This window comes from Lontra canadensis, unplaced genomic scaffold, assembly GCF_010015895.1.
Source record: "Lontra canadensis isolate GAN:19392208 unplaced genomic scaffold, GSC_riverotter_1.0 scaffold5, whole genome shotgun sequence".
In the NCBI taxonomy this organism is placed as follows: domain Eukaryota; kingdom Metazoa; phylum Chordata; class Mammalia; order Carnivora; family Mustelidae; genus Lontra; species Lontra canadensis.
In genome coordinates, this window is record NW_022630999.1 from 20,189,026 (window position 1) to 20,208,200 (window position 19,175).

A 19,175-nucleotide genomic window follows, 5' to 3' on the forward strand; every position below is an offset into this window, starting at 1 on the left:
AGGCTGCCAGCCCACCTTGGGATTTCTGCTATGGCCTGAGGCCTGGAGGATGAACGTCTGGGAGGTTCGTGTGCTGTGTTTTTTTGCTGCATACCCTCTCTTGTCCTCTCTTTTCCACAAACTGGTTTGGGTTAAAGCTCACCGATTCCAAGTCCGAGAACAGAACAGAGGTCTAGACTCCACAGGGGTTGCCGGTGCTGGACCATACCGCTGTGCTATCCAGTCGTGATGCAGAGGGGTTACTCACCTTTCCTCCCAGAAGAGAACGCTTTGGGAGTTCTTTGAGAAGCACCCATACTTAGGTAAATTCCTTCATTGAGTCAAATGTTGACTGTGGGCCTGCCATGTATGTGCTGCAGTCTGGGGTTACACAGGCCTTCAGGCAAGGTAGAAAAGATCCCTAGCCCATGTGGTTGGTGGTCACTGCCCACAAAAGGTGTGTCACAGGCTGACAAAGCCCAGGGGGTCAGTCTGTATGAGGATTTCTCTCCCACTCTGGAACCTGGTAGCCTGCTGAGCTTGGACAAGTCGTTTAGCCTCTCAGCCTTAGTGTCCTCATCTGTGATCTGGGAATCATCCAAACCCTACCTCCTGAGTGGTTGTGAAAAACAAATGAGCTGCTGTATGTAAGGACCTTTGGCATCTGAGGGGCGCCTTGGTGGTTCAGTTGGTTAAGTGTCTGCCTTTGGCTCAGGTCATGATCCCAGGGTCCTGGGATTTAGCCCCACATCGAGCTCACTGCTCAGTGGGGAGCCCGCTCCTCCCTGTCTGCCTGCCCCCCTCTCTCTCTGTCAAGTAAATGAATACAATCTTAGAAAAAACAAGAGAGGGGAACTTTGGCACCTTGCAAGGACGTAATACAGCCTCAGTAAGTGATGAGTGGGGTTGAGATATAGTTGCAGTCATTTCTGGGGGTGGCTCTGACCCCAGGTTACAGACTGAATTAGAATTTTCTCCAGAGTTCCTAGTTGGGTAGCTCTTTACATTGGGCACTCGCAGGGAAGACTTCCTTGGAAGAAATCTGAAATTAATGCTGAGGTCTGTGAGTAATGTCATCCGTAATATATACTAGGCCATTTTGCTTTCTGAGCAACTGGAATAGTAGTGTCTTTGAGGCAGTTTAGTAAAGTCAACACCTACAAAGCAACTTAGACTAGCACCCAGTCAACAGGAGTTGTTACTACAGCTCTTCGAACCTAGAACCAAATGTGCTCTTCAGCAAGGCCGGGTTAGGGTGCTGGCGCTCGGTGCTTGTGTGTCGCAGCTGTGATGTTTATTAGTTAGCTTGTGGGCAGGACTTCAGGGGCTATCACCAGCCTTAGGGGCAAGGTCCATGTCTGGTCAGGGAGATTGGGGGCGCCAGGCTGCCTGGTCACCACAGGCTAAAGATAGTCCATTGGGGATGGGCCTGGGCCAGGCCAGGCAGCTCCATGTGACTGGAGCCCAGTGGCCCTGCCCCTCCTCCCAGGCCAAGGGGCACAGACTGTGGCTGGCAGCTTCCTTTGAGCCAAGCCTTAGGATGGTCTGATATTCTGAAGGCTCCCCACACCCCCCAAACCTCCACACAGGGATGCCCTCCAGCCCCTTTCTCCGTTTCATCCACAGGTCTGGTGGAGTCAGGATGGGAGGGCTGGGCAGAGAGAGGTCTCTGAGGAGTGGTGGCAATGGCAGCAGCAAGAACTGGTGAGCAGGTGGGAGAAAGTTAGCTCAGCATCCTTTTTACTCTGGAAGGTTTCTGCCTAAGAGCTGTTAGGGTCAGTGGAGACGGGATGAGAGGCTTGTGGTCAACAAACTTCTCCGTGATCCTAGCCCAATCTCCGGGGTGGGTGATAGCTGAGAATATACCAGGTTTTCAGACTCTGCCCCTGGGCTGGCAGAGGAGGGATGAGCACAGGTGGGCGATGTCACCCAGACTCTTCCTGCCTCACCTTCTTAGCTGCTTTTGCTGCCTTCTGCATTCATGGTCCCAGGCTGCAGCTTATGCAGATAGTGGTGGCCTTCCCCATATTGGGAGGCTAGAGGTGGGGATAGAATCCATGTTAGCTGGAAACCCCCAGCCACCAGAACCTCATTACACTGGGGCAGAGGCAGGAGTGGAAGAACTGGGAGTTGGGCCTGGAAGCAGTGCCTCTTTCCGCACCAGGGCTGCTGGGGTGCCAGAAGTAGGGACTTCAGCTGGGTGCGTGGTGGCATTTTCCCTTGTCTGTCTCTGTGTAGGGAGAGGGGAATTGTCAGATTGTTGGCGTCCCGTCATGGGATTGTGACTTGCCCTGCTCTGTGACCTTAGGTTTTCCTGCAGTGAGCCTTGGTTTTCCCCATTGTGTTGAATGATAACCCCACATCCTTGCTACTGAGGGCCTGCCCTGTTGGCCACAGTGAGCAGGGAACTTGGACTGTCCTCCTAGTGGTTGAGAGCACAGGTTTTAGTGTCACACTGCTTGGCATCAAATCCTGTTCTGCTTGTTGCTTGTGATCTTGGGCAAATCTTTCTGCCCTGTGCCTTGGTTTTCTCATTTGTAAAATGAGACCAATTAGAGAAACTAGCTCAGTGTTCCAGCAATGCATGGCATCTAGTAAGGGCTTACTGCATTTCATAAGCACTTGTTACTATTCTGACCACAGCTGATTGCTAGCATCTCTTCTGCTTGCATGAGAAATCTCAGTGGTCAAGGGCTTGCCTTCTCTCCCTTCATACCTCTAGACCTCATGTTACTACCTTTCCATTCATTTGAGGAAGGTGAGGCTTGGGCAGGATGGGAGGTAGCGCTTGCTCCCCGGCAAGGTTATACAAGTGCCAGAGTCTGGATTAGGACCCACCCCTGATTGCAGGTAATCGGGTGCCTCAGAGTCAAGGCATGGCTGGGTGTGGGGTTTTTCTGGAAGCCAGCAGTGCCTAGGTTTCTTGTTTCTCTGCCTGGGGAGAGCTCTGACTAACGGTGGGAGGGTGAGACTGTAGCCTTGGGAATTAGCACTTGGAAAGCAAAGCCTCTTTTCTTTGGTATAAAATCATGGAGGAGATGGGTTTGTGAACTTATTCATTCAACAGATGTTGCCAGGCCCTGAGTTAGACACTGGGATTACTGATTATGTGGCACTCAAGGAGCCACGTAATCAGGGGGTGAGGGCTATAGTGCTGGCAGAGCATGGAGCAGAGGCGCTTGAGTGGGGGTCTGAGAGGGCTCCCCAGGGAGAGTGACCTAATGGCCAGATGAAGGTCCACAGGTGGATGAGTATGAACTCGGGTAATGCAGCCCCTTCTTTAACCCAGTAAATTCCCCTGTTCCCCAGGTAGAAGTTCTTTCCAGTCAGGGTAAACACCCCTTTTCAGATGCCAATCTGCTGGCACTGAGGCTGAACTCTCTGGCCACCCACTCAGGCCTGCAGCGTCTCTACCATCCGGCCCCGCCTGGTCTCACCTTTTACCCACGTTTGTCCCCCAGTTTCATTTCTAGCTTCTCCCTCTTACCAGTTCTTTTGTCCATGACCTGATGAGTTCGACTCACCCTTGTGCCTTCTCCCCGAAAGCCTCTAGTCTCTCACTGGGAGACCAAGTCTTTGCTCTTGGGGTCTCCTGGATCTGGCCCCTCTGGGTTGCTTTTATTGCAAAGGGTCAGTAGCATTAGGATTTTTCTAGAACAAAACAGTATAGAAAATGTGTGTTTGTTTGTTTTATCTGGCTTCATACCAGGTGTTTATGGGTTTGGTCCCTTTGTAGGCTGAGAGATACTCCTGGGGGCCAGGCTCTCTTCTTTCCATGCTATGTAAAAAATTGAGGCTGGTGGGGAGGGGACCCAGAAAGGGATTTGTAATTGAAGTCAGAAGTCCAAGCCTTCCCTGTGCTCTTCCTTCCTCTGGCGTGGCAGGGGCTTATGCCAAAGCCTCCCCCGGGGACCTTTGGTGAATTTCCCCCTTTTTCTTTCTTCTTTCCTGGGGAAACCTGCCCTGGAGCCCAGCCTGTCTATGCAGGGCGGGTCCGGAAGAAGGGCCAGGCTGGAGTTGGCGGGAGCGGGGCAGGCACTTATAATCTGAATCAGGGAATTGAGCCGGTTGATCCTGAGGAGTTTTTCTCCACACATTCTGATTCTTTTCATGTTGAGAGACTGTTTTTTCCTTTTTAATGATGAGGATGAAGATTACTTGGAAGTAGTAAACTTTGTGTGTGAATCTGAATGGAAGTATTTTGCATTTGCTGTGTGCTGGGCCCTCTCCTCTCTGTTCAGGGAACCGTCATGGCTGTGCTGTGAGATAATCAGGACTTCAGTCTTAGAGATGAGGAAACTCAAGTTCAGAGGGGTTCTCCGGGGGCAGAGAATGTGTAGTAGATAATAAATCCGTGTGGTTACGATGGGCTGTCTGCTCTCCTCCACTGTGTTTGGATGAAGGGACAGCAGTTGAGGCTGAGAGAGCAAATCTCGGCATGTTATGCAGTCAGCTGCTCCACTTTGCAGGGAAGCTGCCCTCTGCCCTCCCCCCGCTCGGCACCCACCTCTGCCCACCTCGTTCCCTGCTATCCTACATTAGCCGTGGTGGTTTAGCTCCCCTGCTGCCTGCTGCTCTCAGTAACCTGAATGAAAATGGTGAGTTGGCCATGCAGATCCAGGTTCACAAAGTCTCCTGGTGTTCCACCCCGATGACCACAACCAGACGTAGAGGAGAGGTTCTGGTGGGCTTCATTTAAGACCCAAATGCAGGTGTATATTTAGGAAGCCCCTTCACTCCCTGGAACTAGAATCATTACCAACTTCTTTGCTGAGGATGGTCCTGTGGGATAGAAAGTGGCTTTTCTCCTTTTCCAGCTACCTGGTAGCTTCTGACTTGCCTTTATCAAGGAGGAAGGTCCTCCTGCAGCCCCTTTGTGCCATCCTGCTCCCTTAGAACGGTGGGCCTCAAGCAGGGCCTGCCTCACCACACTTGTACCTCCAGTATCTGAGAACCTATCTCTGTCTTCATTAACTCCGTTTATCAAGATGGCACCAGGAAGGAGTTTTGAACCTACCGGTGGACACCTGGGGTTCATGGCAAGCCCGAAGAGCACTTGAACAAAGAGAGTTGGGATTTCTGGCTCTCATCCTGGCTGTTCCTAGGGAGGCACCTTCAGGGCTCCGTTCCCTATCTGCAGACAGAAGGGATTAGAACCATGGTCCTTTTTGCTGCTCTAACCTTCTATGACTGTTTTTTCTTGTGCAGGTGCAGGGTGGCGAGTTTAGTGTTTCCTGAGCTGGGCTTGGGTCAGTGGCAGCTGGCCCAAGTGTCAGAATGCAGAGGCGGAAGGAGGGGGCTTATTCCCTGTTTTGGCTGGGATGATACTGGACGTGGGGACGGGCACCTGTGCAAAAGATTGGTTTTCACTGGGAGCCATTTCAGATGCCAAGCCCTGTATATATTGTGGAGCTGAAGAGTGTGTTGGTTGGTTGCCTGGTGAGGGAGGATGCTGGGGGGTGGGGAGGATGGGGACCCAGAAAGGAATGTGTTTTCTGATTTCTGATTTCTGATTTTCTGATTTCTGAAGTCAGAAAGCCTAGTCTTTTTTTCTGGTCTCCCACAGGGCCTGACAGCAGTGCATTCGAGCCTTCCCGGCTTCTCCTAGGCCCCCACAGGATTTTAACAGATCTAGGAATTTTACATAACGGCAGAAGTAGTTCTCTCTCCCTAGTGCACTCTTACGTCTCTAGGAGACTTTGTTTTTCCTTAGAGTAGAGGCAGTCTAAAGTTCTAGCTGTGAGCAGAACAAGAGCAGGGCACTATGGGTCTTGGGGGCAGCAGGGGGCTAGCTAGGCATGAGGCTTTTTCAATAAACTGCACATAGGACTCCTTGAAGAATATTCCTGTGTATGTCCAGATCAGCCATATTTTCTCAAGTCATCTTGGGGTTGGTGAGGGAATAGGGATTCACTGTGGTCTTGTAGTGGCATGATGGCTCTCCCATTAATTAAAGCCCCAACTTTCAGTACATTACATGTCCCTTTGTGATCTTGGTGGGTGAAATGTCAGGCAGGGTGATCACAGGATAGGACTCCTCCCAATTTTAAGGGTTTTTATTAGAAGAAACAGTGACCTGAAGAACTCTTCCTCACTTTTTCAAGGAAAGTCTCCAGGAACACCTTGCTCTCTGAGCCTGATTCTCTTTTCCTGCTCCTTGTTAATGAACTTGAAGTTGCAGGCCCTTGGCCTGCTCTTGTCCTGATAGCATGCAGGGAGTGTTTTGGGGGCTGGAGCATGGGTTCTTGGAGAACTGATTACGGCCATAACTCAGGTGTAGTCAAGGGAGATGATCCTGTACCAGCTGCTTCTGCCAGGTTCTAGCTTTAAGCAGCAGCCCACTTGGGGAACTGGGTGGTAAGCTTCTTGGGGCCACCTAGGATTGGCAAGAAAGTTGGTGCATAGTAGCTCCCTGGTTCTACAAGCTTCATCCTCTTGGGACTGAGAGGTTTTCTGGGTTTCCCCTGTCCGGCACCGAGGATGGAAGAGGCTGTGGGCTGGGTTCCACAGCTCCAGCTTTCTGAAGGTCTGTGGGGTATCTTGAGGGGCAGTGGCTCCGGTAGGGTTTGAAAGTCAAGAATACTGTGGCCTCACAATAGTCACAGGCTCTTTCTACTCATTAAGAGAACATGGGTCTGTTCAAAGGGTAAAAAATTCCTTTGAGGCCAACTAGGGAGATTTCTTTGCTCAGGGACTGGGGGCAGCTCTTGCCTTGGCATGGTTGGCCAACAATGGAGTCAAGGTGATTGGAGAGAAGTGGGTGAGCAGAGCCCCAGGATGTACCTTTTCGCATGGCTCTCTGGGGGTGGCAAGATCGAGAAACCCTTGTTCTTCAGAAGTGTGTTTGGAAAATAAGTGTAGGTGTAGAAGGGACCAGACCTTTTAGAGTTACTTCCTTTAAATTTTTCTTTTCTTTTTATAAAAAGCCCATGTCTTTGTTGAAATGACCGGAAAATTCCAAACAGAATTAAATCACTGTTAACATACTACTTTACTCCTACTAATATTTAGTTATATGGCCTTCTAGATAGTCCTACTGGTGTATATGTTCATATACATGGGGCTTTTTAAAAATAGTTGAAAGAACTTGAGCAAGCAGGGGGAAGGGCAGAGGGAGAGGGAGAGAGAATCTCAAGGAGACTTCGCTGAGCGTGTGAGGCTCACAACTCTGAGATAGATCATGACCTGAGCTGAAACCAAGAATTGGTGCTCAGCTTACTGAGCCACTCAGGTGCCCCTAAATATACATGTTTTTTATTTGCTTTATAAAAAGAGGATTGCAGGGGTGCCTAGGTGGTTCACTCGTTCATTGTCTGCCTTCGGCTCAGGTAATGGTCCCAGGGTCCTGGGATCAAGCCCCACATTGGACTCTGCTCAGCGGGGAGCCTGCTTCTCACTCTCCCACTCCCCCTGCTTGTGTTCCCTCTCTCGCTGTCTCTCTGTCAAACAAATAAATAAAATCTTAATAAATAAGATTGCAACTCTTCTCATTTATTGCGTTTATCTTTTCATATGCTTTATCTCTGGCAGAGAACATTTTCTTTTTTAATGACTGCTCTAAAAATTGTTGAACTAATTTCTTTAGCCATTTTTCTGCTGTTGGACATGAAAGGTTTTCAATTTTTTAAAGTTAGACATAGCACTTCTGTTATGTACTACAGGTTTTTACGTTAACTCTAAACACGCATCTAATTTGTATGATTAGGATAAATTCCTAAAGGCGGGACCATTGAGTCAAGTGGGTCTCACTTTTGCTTTGGGAATTTGGAGAGCAGTCTTTCCTGAGTGGCTAACCCTTCTGTTGACTGCAGTCATTGAGGACTGAGCTGGCCTGGGTGAGGGGATGGGGAAGCTTAGAAGAGAGAGCCCTGGACTTGATTGCCAGCTCAGGGTTTTTATCTTGCCTTCCCCGTGATCACTAGCTTGGGCCTGCTCACACACAGGCTTCCACAGTATTAGAGCCCGAGAAGGCCTTTCAGATCCTTCCTTTTTGGAATCTGCTGGGATTAGGGATCCTTCCGCTATAGAGCCGGCTCTGGCATGGCCTCAGTCATGGACTTTTACCCTCCCCAGGACTCAGGGCCCTCTTTATGGGAGGGTGCAGAGCTGGGAGGGCCTTTCTGCTTCAGAGTTGAGTTCCTGGGCTGTTGGCTGCTGTTTGTGTCCATGATCTCACTTTCTGTGATTGCTTCCGAGAGGCTGGTACAGTTGTTGCTGTGTCCTTCCCTCTTCACGTCTTCCTCCTTTGGAAACCTGCAGGTTGTTTGATGGTGTAGGGATGGTAAAGAGGGTGAGGAGCTAGTGGTGGCCCCCCTCCATGGGTTTTGCATAACCACCTCTCCCTTCTTGTTCCCACAGAACATTCTGCTCCAGCCAAAGTGGTGAGGGCGGCAGTTCCTAAACAGCGCAAAGGCAGCAAGGTAAGGAGACCTAAGCAACCGAAGGGGACTTTCTTGAAGAAAGAGGGGGTGGCCTCTTCTGAGCTTCCGGGTAGTTTTGGATCTTCTCAGTAGTGGCGGAGCCCCTCTGGGCCTCCAGTGTGGATGGTTGTAGTGGACAGACTGATTATGGCGTCTGATCTCATGGGGGAATGGTATGTGGGGTGAGGGGCTGAATGGCAGAGAGAAGGCCACCCCAGGGCCCTCATAGAATGTGTCTTGCAGGTTGGTGACTTTGGAGATGCAATCAACTGGCCCACACCTGGAGAGATAGCCCACAAGAGTGTACAGGTACGTCTGTGGGGAAGAATGGGCAGGTTTGAATGCTCTGGACATACACACATTTGGTTTCTTAAGTTGTCAGAGCCTTGGATCTTACCTTACTCGCTGAAATAGCTAAGGATCATCATCATTTGAGCCCTTGCTGTATGTCAGGAACTGCCAAGTGCTGCTTACCATTGCACCTGTCCCTCACGGTGACTTAGAGACAGGTCCTTTAGCAATTCCTGTTTTAAAGATGAGGCCACTGAAGATAATAACTGTGAGCCCTTGGGAGAGGCTCATAACCAGCCCTTGATGGTCAAGTGGGGATTGGAAGTCAAGTGTGTTACGTTGTTCCAGAGCTTGTGTTTTCCATCAGCCGTACTTGGGTTGCTAGTGAGTGAAGCAGGAGACTGGCCATTAGGCCAAGTACCCATCTCTAGACCATATGTCTTAGGGAAGCTTTTGTAGCACACACTAGTCCCAGCAGAGGAGGAACTCCAGATGAGTCCTGTCTTTCTGGTGTTTTTGTGCTGGGCTGATGGCCTAGATTCCTCACTAGCTGTGACTTCTGGCCTTCATGCCACAGACAGGGTTGCTGTGGACAAGCTGAGGGCCAGCAGCTCTTCCATGCCACAGACTGCCAGGACAGTATGGACTTGTGGGGAGTAAATATATAGCCCCTGTGTCCTGAGGGTTGTTTGTCAAGACTCAAGGAAGATGGAGAGACAGATTGTCTCCCACCTGCTGCCTGCCTGACCACGCTTCCCAGTGGAAGCCTCTCAGGCATAAAAACGGGACCTAAGAATACATCTAGTCCAACTCGTCACATGCTTCAGTTCCTAGTTCCTGCCCTGTCTCTCTAGTAGCAGGGGTTCCCTCCTCTCCCATCCCAGGAGGCTCTCGGGTACACCTCACCTCCCTATTACTCTGCTTCCCACTGCAGCCACAGTCCCACAAGTCCCAGCCTGCCCGGAAGCTGCCACCCAGAAAAGACATGAAGGAACAGGAGAAAGGAGAGGGAAGCGATAGTAAAGAGAGCCCGAAAACCAAATCAGATGAATCTGGGGAGGAGAAGAATGGGGACGAGGACTGCCAGCGAGGGGGCCAGAAGAAGAAAGGTGAGTGACCTGGCGGCAGGGCTGAGAAGCATCAGAACTTGGGGCTGCCAGATGGGTTTCCGGAGCCCCGAGAACTCCTTGGGAGGCTGACTGACGTGGGCCTCTGGAGCCGTAGTCTTCACTTCTGCCTTCCGTCTGTCAGTTCCTTGTGTTACTTAACAAGCATCGGTAGGCCCTGTTCTCAACAGTCGGGCTCCTAGCAGTGCACAGAGCAGATGAGGTCCCCACCTCAGAATAATCAGTGTATTTTGCTGTATTGCCGTCCCATGTAAGATTTTGTTTAAAGGCAAGAGTTCCCATTTCCTTGGCTAAGGTGTTCAGGGCTAGGGGTTGGCTTCTCTAACAGAGATTCAAAGGAACAGTGTTTTAAACAAGATAGAAGGTTCTTTCTCTCACCTGACAGCTGGGTGTAAGTAGGCCAGCTCTAGAATGGCGACCATTTCATCTCGTTTTCCTTTCCTCTTGCTGTGGTGTGTTGGCTCTTCTCGTCCAGGGTGGCTCACTCTTTGCTTCGCATTTCAACTAGCAGGAGTGGAAAAGGGGGAGAGTAGCTCCCTTTGAAGGACTCAGCCTGGAATTGACTACTTTAACGTAGCTCTTGTAGACAGGATTTTGGCACATGTCTAAAGGGAGCCTGGAAGTGCAGTCTCGATTTTGGGCCCCCATGTGTCTGGCCCCAGAAGGGGGTTCTCCGACCATGGAGAAATAGATACTAGGAGTCAGCCAGGACTAACTGTCTCCCTGAGGTCCATAGCTTCCTTATTTTAGAGGTAAAAATGAGGTCCAGTGTGGGAGGAGGAATTTGCCCAAGGTCATCAGATTGGAATCAGACCTTTTGCTCCAGACAGAGGAGTAACAGAGGTAGAGATGGCTAGAAGGGACCTCTCCTTCAAGACTTCCTCATGTCCCCATGCCATCCTCCAGGGAGCAAACACAAGTGGGTTCCGTTGCAAATAGACATGAAGCCTGAAGTGCCCAGAGAAAAACTGGTCTCGCGCCCTGCTCGCCCACCAGAGCCGCGGCACACAGCTGCCAACCGAGGGGAGATCAAAGGTATGCACCGCCCACTGTGGAGCGCCTGGACACGGGGGTCACCCTCAGGCATGACCCAGTGCCCCTCTCCCCATAGGGTCTGAGCCTGCCACCTACGTGCCCGTACCCATGGCCCCCCCAACCCCAGCCTGGCAACCAGAGACCAAACCGGAGCCTGCCTGGCACGACCAGGACGAGACATCGAGTGTGAAGAGTGATGGGGCTGGTGGGGCGCGGGCTTCCTTCCGTGGCCGTGGACGGGGGCGTGGTCGCGGCCGGGGACGCGGCCGGGGTGGCACTCGAAGTACGTGAGGCCCCTTTGGGCTCCGGGATGTCCGAGGGAGTGTGGCGGGGGCGGTGGGCAGGGATCTCCCCTCCCTTATGGCACCCATTTGCCCCGTAGCCCATTTTGACTACCAATTTGGCTACCGAAAGTTTGACGGTGCAGAGGGGCCTCGTACCCCCAAGTACATGAACAACATCACCTACTACTTTGACAATGTCAGCAGCACTGAGCTTTACAGTGTGGACCAGGAGCTGCTCAAAGACTACATCAAGCGGCAGATGTGAGTGGACGGGAGCCTTCTTCCTGAAGAGGCGTAGGGTGTCGGGACCTGTCAGAGGGTGGCTGGTGGGCAGAGCAGCGATGGGCAGGTCCTCCTGGTGCTCTGCTAGCCCCAGAGGCTGCCCCTGGCTGGAACTGGGAGAGAGAGAACTGCTGCTTATTCTTTAAAAGCTGATTTTTCATAAAGGTAATATTTATTGCAAAAGTAATACCATATCTGCCCTAAGAAAATTAGAAATACCACCAACGAAAAGGAGAGGGAATGTCCGGTGTCTACCCGCTCAGCAGCTCTCTTTGTAATGGCGGCATGGTCAGAATGCTGGCAGACACGTGCAGGTTTCTCCCTGTTGGCGGGGTGCAGTGTTAAGTGCTTTACAGGATTGTCTTACTTAGTCCTGCACTAGTTCTGTGAGCTAGGTCTTACCTCCATTTCGGAGATGAGCAGACAGACCCTGGAACTTGCCCAGAGTCTCACAGCTGGTAAACAACAAGGCACAGATTTTACCCATTTCTGTCTGATGGCAAAACCCTAGCTCCTAACCACTCCCATATATTGTCCCTTGGTCCAGTGGGGAAGCCATATAAGGAAGTAGATCATTTCAGGAGAGTGTGACAGTATTTTGGGAGAAGAGAAGGTGATTGGTAACAGTGGAACTGGGTTGTAAAGGCGGATGAGGGGTTTGCCAGGTGCACAGCGAGGCTGAAGGGCCGGGGTAATGGGTCTGACCCAAGGTTAGGGAGCCACAACAGGATAACATTTCTTTTCAGCCTGTAATACTGTACATACGTACGATAGGGTCAGGGTTGGTCAGAGGCTATGTGAGGTGGCTGGGGCATACAGGTTGAGAAAGGCAGTCTCCTAAGTGACGCAGCAACCCTCCATCTTCTCCCCTCCACCTAGCGAATACTACTTCAGCGTGGACAATTTAGAGCGAGACTTCTTCCTGCGACGGAAAATGGATGCTGACGGTTTCCTTCCCATCACCCTTATTGCTTCCTTCCACCGAGTGCAGGCCCTTACCACTGACATTTCACTCATCTTTGCGGTAGGTCTCCCTCCCTGGGGCTGGGGTGCAGGGGAAGGAAAGGTCCTTACTTAACGGAGCTGGAGTGTGGGCCCCCGCAGAGAATCCTGGAGGAGTCCTCATCTGATGACCTCTGCTAAAGCTTCAAGGCTTGGCTGGCCTCTCTGCCTCCCTCCTTCTTTCCTCTCTCTCCCTCTTACTATGGAAAATTGCAGACATTTACAGAAGTAGACAGAATGGTATGATGAACCCATCGCCCAGCCTCAGCAATTGTCAACTCATGGCCTGTCTTACTCCATCTATCCCCCATCTGTTTCCTCTTCCAAATTACTTTGCAGAAAATCTCAGGTAACCTGACATTTCATACATGTTTTAATACTTATCTCTAAAAGATAAATACCTGGTTTAAAAAAAAAAAACAAAAAAAACGTGGTCAGCGTATCATTATCACATATAAAGATATTAACAGTTCCTTAGTATGTCCAAACCGTCCGTTGCAATTCACCCTATTTGGGGGGAAAAAAAAATTTTGTACTTGATGAGAATCAGGATCCAAATAAGACCTATGTGTTGTCTTGCTAAGTGTCCTCTTCCCCTGTCTTTTTCCTTGCAACTCATTATTTGGATAAAACTGGGTTGTGTATCTTGTCTAATTTCTCACGGGACACAGTGGTGGCATCTGACGTGTTCATCTGTATTCCAGATTTTGTGTAAACTGCTGATGCCGAGGCCTGATCAGATTCAGGTTTGGGGGGTTTTCCTCCCCTTTTTTTAAGACTCCTTTATAGGTAAAGATACGTTCTCTCGGTGGCACAGAGCATTTCATTTGTTCCCTTGTGAGGCAAGCTGCTGTCCATCACTGCCTGCTACTTCAGTAGGGACTGTGGAGTGGTGAAATTCTAATTCTATCGCTCTGTCTTCATTTGTTAGCCGGAATACCTTTTTAAGGAGGGACTTTGCCTCATCGGCTATTCAGTTACCAAGAGGTATGGTTTGTACAGAAAGGGCGGATAAAAGCTTGATCTTTCCCTTTGTTAACCAGTTGTCAGAATTATGAGTTGATCCCTAATAACTTTCAAGGGCTTGGGTTGGTTTGGTTGGTTTTTGTTTTGCTTTCATGTCTTTTAGTAGCATCCCAGACCTGTGGGTTCAGCCTTACTGCAGTCTCAGCCTGTTGCAGTTCCTGTGCTGAACCCAGTTTCCCTCTGCGGCTAGCAGAGCCCTGCTTGATCTCGTACACTTCCTGCCTCAGATCTGGAATAGGCCATTTTTTCAAGGAGCTCTAAGTCCTCTCTTGGGGAAATGGTGTTTATGTACCACACAGTCTGAGTTATAGGGATGTTTGTTGCTGCTTTGATTGGTCATTGTTTCTAGAGCTTTTTTTTTTTTTTTTTAATACATCAGGAAATTATACTGATATTTTCTATTAAAGTTCAGGATTACACAGTCTTTACTTAATACCAATGGTCTTTTTTTTTTTTTAAGATTTTATTTATTTATTTGAGAGAGAGACAGAGAGAGCATGAGTGAGGAGAAGGCAAGAGGGAGAAGCAGACTCCCCATGGACCTGGAGCCCAATGCGGTACTTGATCCTGGGATTCTGGGATCATGACCTGAGCTGAAGGCAGTCGCTTAACCGACTGAGCCACCCTGGCGCCCAATACCAATGATCTTTTATGTCTAATACTCCTTTCTCCTAGACCCCAAGTCCTCATTGCTGTTGACCTCAACGTAATTACTCATTTGTTTTATTCGATAGTTTATATACCTTATTCTCGTAATAATACCTCTACTACTACTAAAAATGTGTGTGGGGGGGTTTGCTACTTTATACCTCAAATGACTGTATTCTCAAATACTTGGAATAATCTTTGTGTGGTTTTGTCTCTAGTTTGACATACATGTGTTTTGTTAGTTTCATCTTGCTCTCAAGTTTTAGGGATTGCTTTTTCCCCTCTAATTTCTAATTTGTTTTGCATTTAGGTAAAACATTTACATGGTTCTAAAGTCAACATGGTATCCTCCTAGAAGTCCGATTTAAAATTCTCTCACTTCTGCCTTCCTTTTATTCCCCATAGGCAACTTGTTTTGAATCCTTCCATTAAAAAAAAATTAGCAAATGCCACTCTGTGTATTTGTATCCTTCCCCTGTGTTAGTTGGATGGCACCATGTAATGCATGTGTTTCTTCACCTGTTCTTTTGCTTTCACTTAATACATTTGGGAGCTGACTGCATGGTAGTACATAAGAGAAGGATGTTTGTCGTTCCTGCTTAGAGCTGCATATATATCTTGCCGTATTTTTGCCAGTGTATCTTTGATGTAGATTTCTAGAAGTGAGAAGGCTGCACTGTGGGGCAAATTGCTGGGTTCCTTTTCCTCAGGGACTCGGGCCAGCAGTATAGCAGAGCGCCTCTAGCTGTGGCCTCACCGACAGAGCGTGTTGTCCTGTGTCACACTGTGGAAATGTCTGCCTTCCACTGCAAAGATTCTTAAAGACAGCTCTCCTCCCTTCTCCACTCTCACCCTTTTTCCTAGAGATGAACACCCATAGGCGTTTACCTGTGAATCCTAAAAGAATGTGTATGTAGTTTGTTTGTATTTATTTAAAAATTGGAACACCAGTGGCATCTTAGACACATTGACCTAGGCCTGCTTTTTTATGGCTCTTTCCCCCTCAGCACATGCGAAGCTATTTTTTAGTGTCTTGAGTCTTTTAGTGTCTTGAGTCGTATAGCACTGAATGGGTATGTCATCGTTTATTTTAAGTTGTTGGTGTGTGGCAAGTTGGGTAGTTTCTAGTGTTTTCCATATTACAGATGATGTTGTGAATGGCTTTTTATCTGTATCTTTACACATAATGTAATCTGTCTATGGCCCTATTTCTCTGGGGGTAGATTGCTAGATATCGAATGGCAAGGTCATGGGGCAGGTGTGTTTTTCATGTTGGTCCCTTCTTATAAGTTTGAACATCTCGTAATCCGATGCCAGTTGTGGAAGATGGTGCCAGTTTTCTTATACCCGCCTCAGCACCAAACTCTTAACTGAGCTCGTGGGGCCCAGTCATCCATCTGCCAGCTGCCCAGACCTCATTCTGTCTGAGTCATTCCTCTATATCATCTCCTTCCTTCTCCCCCACAGGCCCTAAAGGACAGCAAGGTGGTGGAGATCGTTGATGAGAAAGTCCGCAGGAGGGAGGAGCCAGAGAAATGGCCTCTTCCTGGTCCCCCAATAGTGGATTATTCCCAGACTGATTTCTCCCAGCTTCTCAACTGCCCCGAGTTTGTGCCCCGTCAGCATTACCAGAAGGAGACAGGTAGGTACTGCTGGCCTGTGGGCGCCTTCCTGTTGTCCTTATCCTTCAGCCAGCACTCCTCCTCAGAGCTGGTGTCAGGAGGAGGACTGGAAGGTTGAGGACCTCACCTTTCCACCATTCAGAGTCAGCGCCTGGTTCTCCCCGGGCCGTCACCCCAGTGCCAACCAAAACAGAGGAGGTCAGCAACCTAAAGACGCTGCCCAAGGGCCTGTCTGCCAGCCTGCCTGACCTGGATTCTGAGAACTGGATTGAAGTAAAGAAGAGGCCGCGGCCGTCCCCAGCACGGCCCAAGGTGGGTGGGGCTGGGCCTCAGAGGGGCTAAGCCCACAGGCTGGCTGGCTCTTGGCTGTGACGCGAGCCGAGGTCAGCAGTGACTGTGGGTAAGCCGCTGGGCTCGTGTCCCCTTCCAATGAGGATCACCTCTCAGGACAGCCCCCGCTGTGTGAGTTCCTGAGTGCCATTCTTCACAGGAGTAACTCATACGGCCCCTGGCAGCAGTGTCCCTGGTTTCTTGGTGTTTGGCTCTTTGTTTTGTCCCATTGAAATCACTGGGGCTGCCGTAGTGCCCGAGCGTGTCCTCACTGTCCCCTGTATAAGCCACTCAGGCTCTGAAGAGCGAAGGGAAAGAGCAGACACACAGCCTGGATGTAGAGTTAGTCTAGACATGAACACAGGTTTCCTATCACTGATGGCTGTTGACCTTGGGAAGCTTGTTGTTTAGTATCTCAAGTCTTCAGTGTTCCCATCTTCAGAGGAAAGAAAGAAGGGCTTAGACTGCTCTAGAAATTGTAAAGCAATATGCCAGTAGTACACATTGAGTCCACTCTGAGACGTGTTTCCATTTCAAACTAAAACTAGTGCCCCCTTTCCAGGAGCAAATGTGTGCTCCATCTTTCCCACTCCCCACCTTCTCTTGGGAGATCTCTTTGGTTTAGGGCTTGTGAGGAGGCCTCACAGATGACCTTGGACTTTGGGTCTCTGAAATGCTGTGTGCCCTTTCCATTGTGCCACTGAGACTGCCTCCCTCTTGTTCATACCCCGACTTCCCTCTCTGTTCTGCCTGTGATCCTTCACACAGTGTCAGGGATCAGGCCAGAGTCACGAGGAGAACATTGGAGAGGGACCTTAGGAGTTCCAGCCCTATAGGCTGTTAAGGTTTGGAAAGGCAGGCAGGCTTAGCCCCCATTCCACAATTAGAGCCCTATTGTTCCCACCGGGCCTATCCTAAAGCTTAAGAGAGAGTAGGTTTGGAGTTTATATGGGAAGTTTTTTGCATAGGAGGGAATTGACCTTTTGGATAGAAATTGTGAGGTAGACAAATGCTTCTGCCCTGAGGTCTCAGATAAATTCATCCTAGCAACACTCTGAAATATTTTCTTTTTGCCAGAAGCAGCCTATTTTCTCTTGCCTCTAGAACATGCTGTCCTTTCTGTACACTCTTTGTTCCTGCCTTCATCTGGCTTACTTATGTTCCTCCTTCTTCTGTCATTACATCTCCCAGGAAGCCTTCTCTGACTGTCCTCACTCCCACCTCTAGCTGGTTAAGTGCCAATCCCTGTGTAGTTCACAAATTCTGTTTTTACTCTTGACCAATACCACACTGCATTTGGCTGGCCGGTGGTTTGACTTTTCTCCCGCCAAACTGTGAGCTGCCTTAAGTTCAAGGATTGTGTCTTCTATAGGGCCTGGTATCAGTGGGTTCTTGTTAACTCATCAAAGAGTTGAGCATCTGGGGTAGTTAAGCGTCTGCCTTCAGCTCATCATGATCCTAGGGTCCTGGGATTGAGCCCTTCATCGGGCCCTTTGCTCAGTGGGGAGCCTGCTTCTCCCTCTCCCACTCCCCCTGCTTGTGTTCCCTCTCTCCCTGTCTCTCTCTCATTCTGTGTCAAATGGAAAGAAAAAAAAAAAAAAAGAGTTGAGCATCTGCTCTTGCTAAGTCCTTGTCTAGGTACTAAGGATATGATGGAAAGCAAGGCAGCCGTGGTCCCTGTCTGATGAAGCTCTCCTTTTCTTGGAGAGATTTTGGATAGATGGAATGGATGGATCAACCTGTAGAATCGTGTGCCCACTCCCAGGCTAGGTAAATGAGAGCACAGGTGGCTACAGGGCCTTGTCCCCTCACCGTTTGAGAATGACTGTGATGTCAGCTGGGAGAGAGGAAGCCTGGAGTCGTAGGGGACAGGCTGCAAGGCCGGCAGCTGTGGCTTGCTGGCGTTGCCAGGGCCTCTCTCTAGGCGACAGCTACAGAGGCTAGTCCAAGACCCACTGGTAATCTCACCCCTCACTCTTCATCTTTCCCATTTTAGAAGTCCGAGGAGCCCAGGTTCCTCCACCCAACCTCTCTGCCTCAGCAGCTGCCCTCTCAGCAGCTTATGTCCAAGGAGCAGGAGGAGCAAGAGGAGCTCGATTTCCTGTTTGACGAGGAGATGGAGCAAATGGATGGGCGGAAGAACACCTTCACCGCCTGGTCTGATGAGGATTCTGACTATGAGATTGATGACCGGGATGTGAACAAGATCCTCATTGTCACCCAGACGCCGCCTTATATGCGTCGGCACCCTGGGGGGGACCGCACAGGCAACCATACCTCGCGTGCCAAGATGAGCGCGGAGCTGGCCAAGGTCATTAACGATGGGCTCTTCTACTACGAGCAGGACCTGTGGACCGAGAAGTTTGAGCCTGAGTATTCCCAGATCAAGGTGAGGCTTGGACACAGCAGTGGGGGTGGAGCCTGGGGTGTCTGTAATCTGCGGGAGAGAGGCAGGCTGATTCACTGTGTGCCCTTGGGCAAGAGTCTCAGTATCCTTGTGTATGAAGAGAGGGTGGTAATTGACACTTTGCTGGGGCATGGAGTGAGGAGAGATGGAGAGACACTTTGTAAGCTGTGTCACTGTGAGAGGCAATCACTGTGCTGCCTCAGAATCCATGTTTAATGTCCTGACAGCCACACGTGTGGGGAAGAGAAGAACAAACTGGATTGTTACTTCTCTTCTTAAAAATTTAGGCCTATATAAAAGTTTTCAGGAGCCTGTTTTGAGTATGGAAATTAGAGAAAAGACAGGTTTTTTAAAAAAAATCACTGCTGACTGGAAACAGTCAAAACTTGCAGGTTTGTCCAGAGTAGCTGTGAGGTGAGCCTGTGCAATAGTAAGCAGCAGGGAGTTTGGTGGCGGTGAGGAGACAGTGGCAAGAGGAGAGTCAGCGGCCTGTGGGGAGCTCCTCATCTAGCCTTGCTGCAAAGAGGGCTGGGCCAGCACTCAGTCCTTCTGGGTCAGCACGCTGGTGTCCAGGTAACTGGGGATAGGGAATGGTGTGGGGCAGCTGAGAGCCTGGGGACCAGAATTCCAGGTATGTGGATGTGGGAGCTGCCCCCTGCAACTTCCTGCACGTCTTGATTCCTAAACAGGCTGGGGCAGTCTTCTTACTAACACCAACACCC

General features: G+C 49.8%; 1 protein-coding gene across 4 annotated transcripts in view; it reads left to right on the top strand.

Annotated features, from left to right (window-relative positions):
• The window catches only part of LARP1 (La ribonucleoprotein 1, translational regulator), a 58,231-nt gene that overhangs the window by 25,211 nt on the left and 13,845 nt on the right, over positions 1-19,175 (top strand). For 2 of the 4 annotated variants that reach the window (XM_032851632.1, XM_032851633.1), the window contains exons 2-11: positions 8,338-8,399; positions 8,643-8,708; positions 9,625-9,799; positions 10,724-10,852; positions 10,929-11,135; positions 11,235-11,397; positions 12,298-12,442; positions 15,562-15,736; positions 15,859-16,028; positions 18,043-18,435. In XM_032851632.1, the coding sequence (XP_032707523.1) occupies positions 8,338-8,399; positions 8,643-8,708; positions 9,625-9,799; positions 10,724-10,852; positions 10,929-11,135; positions 11,235-11,397; positions 12,298-12,442; positions 15,562-15,736; positions 15,859-16,028; positions 18,043-18,435 (1,685 nt within the window). The remainder of the gene's footprint in view (positions 1-8,337; positions 8,400-8,642; positions 8,709-9,624; positions 9,800-10,723; positions 10,853-10,928; positions 11,136-11,234; positions 11,398-12,297; positions 12,443-15,561; positions 15,737-15,858; positions 16,029-18,042; positions 18,436-19,175) is intronic. The other 2 variants (XM_032851630.1, XM_032851631.1) reach the window with 2 other exon arrangements.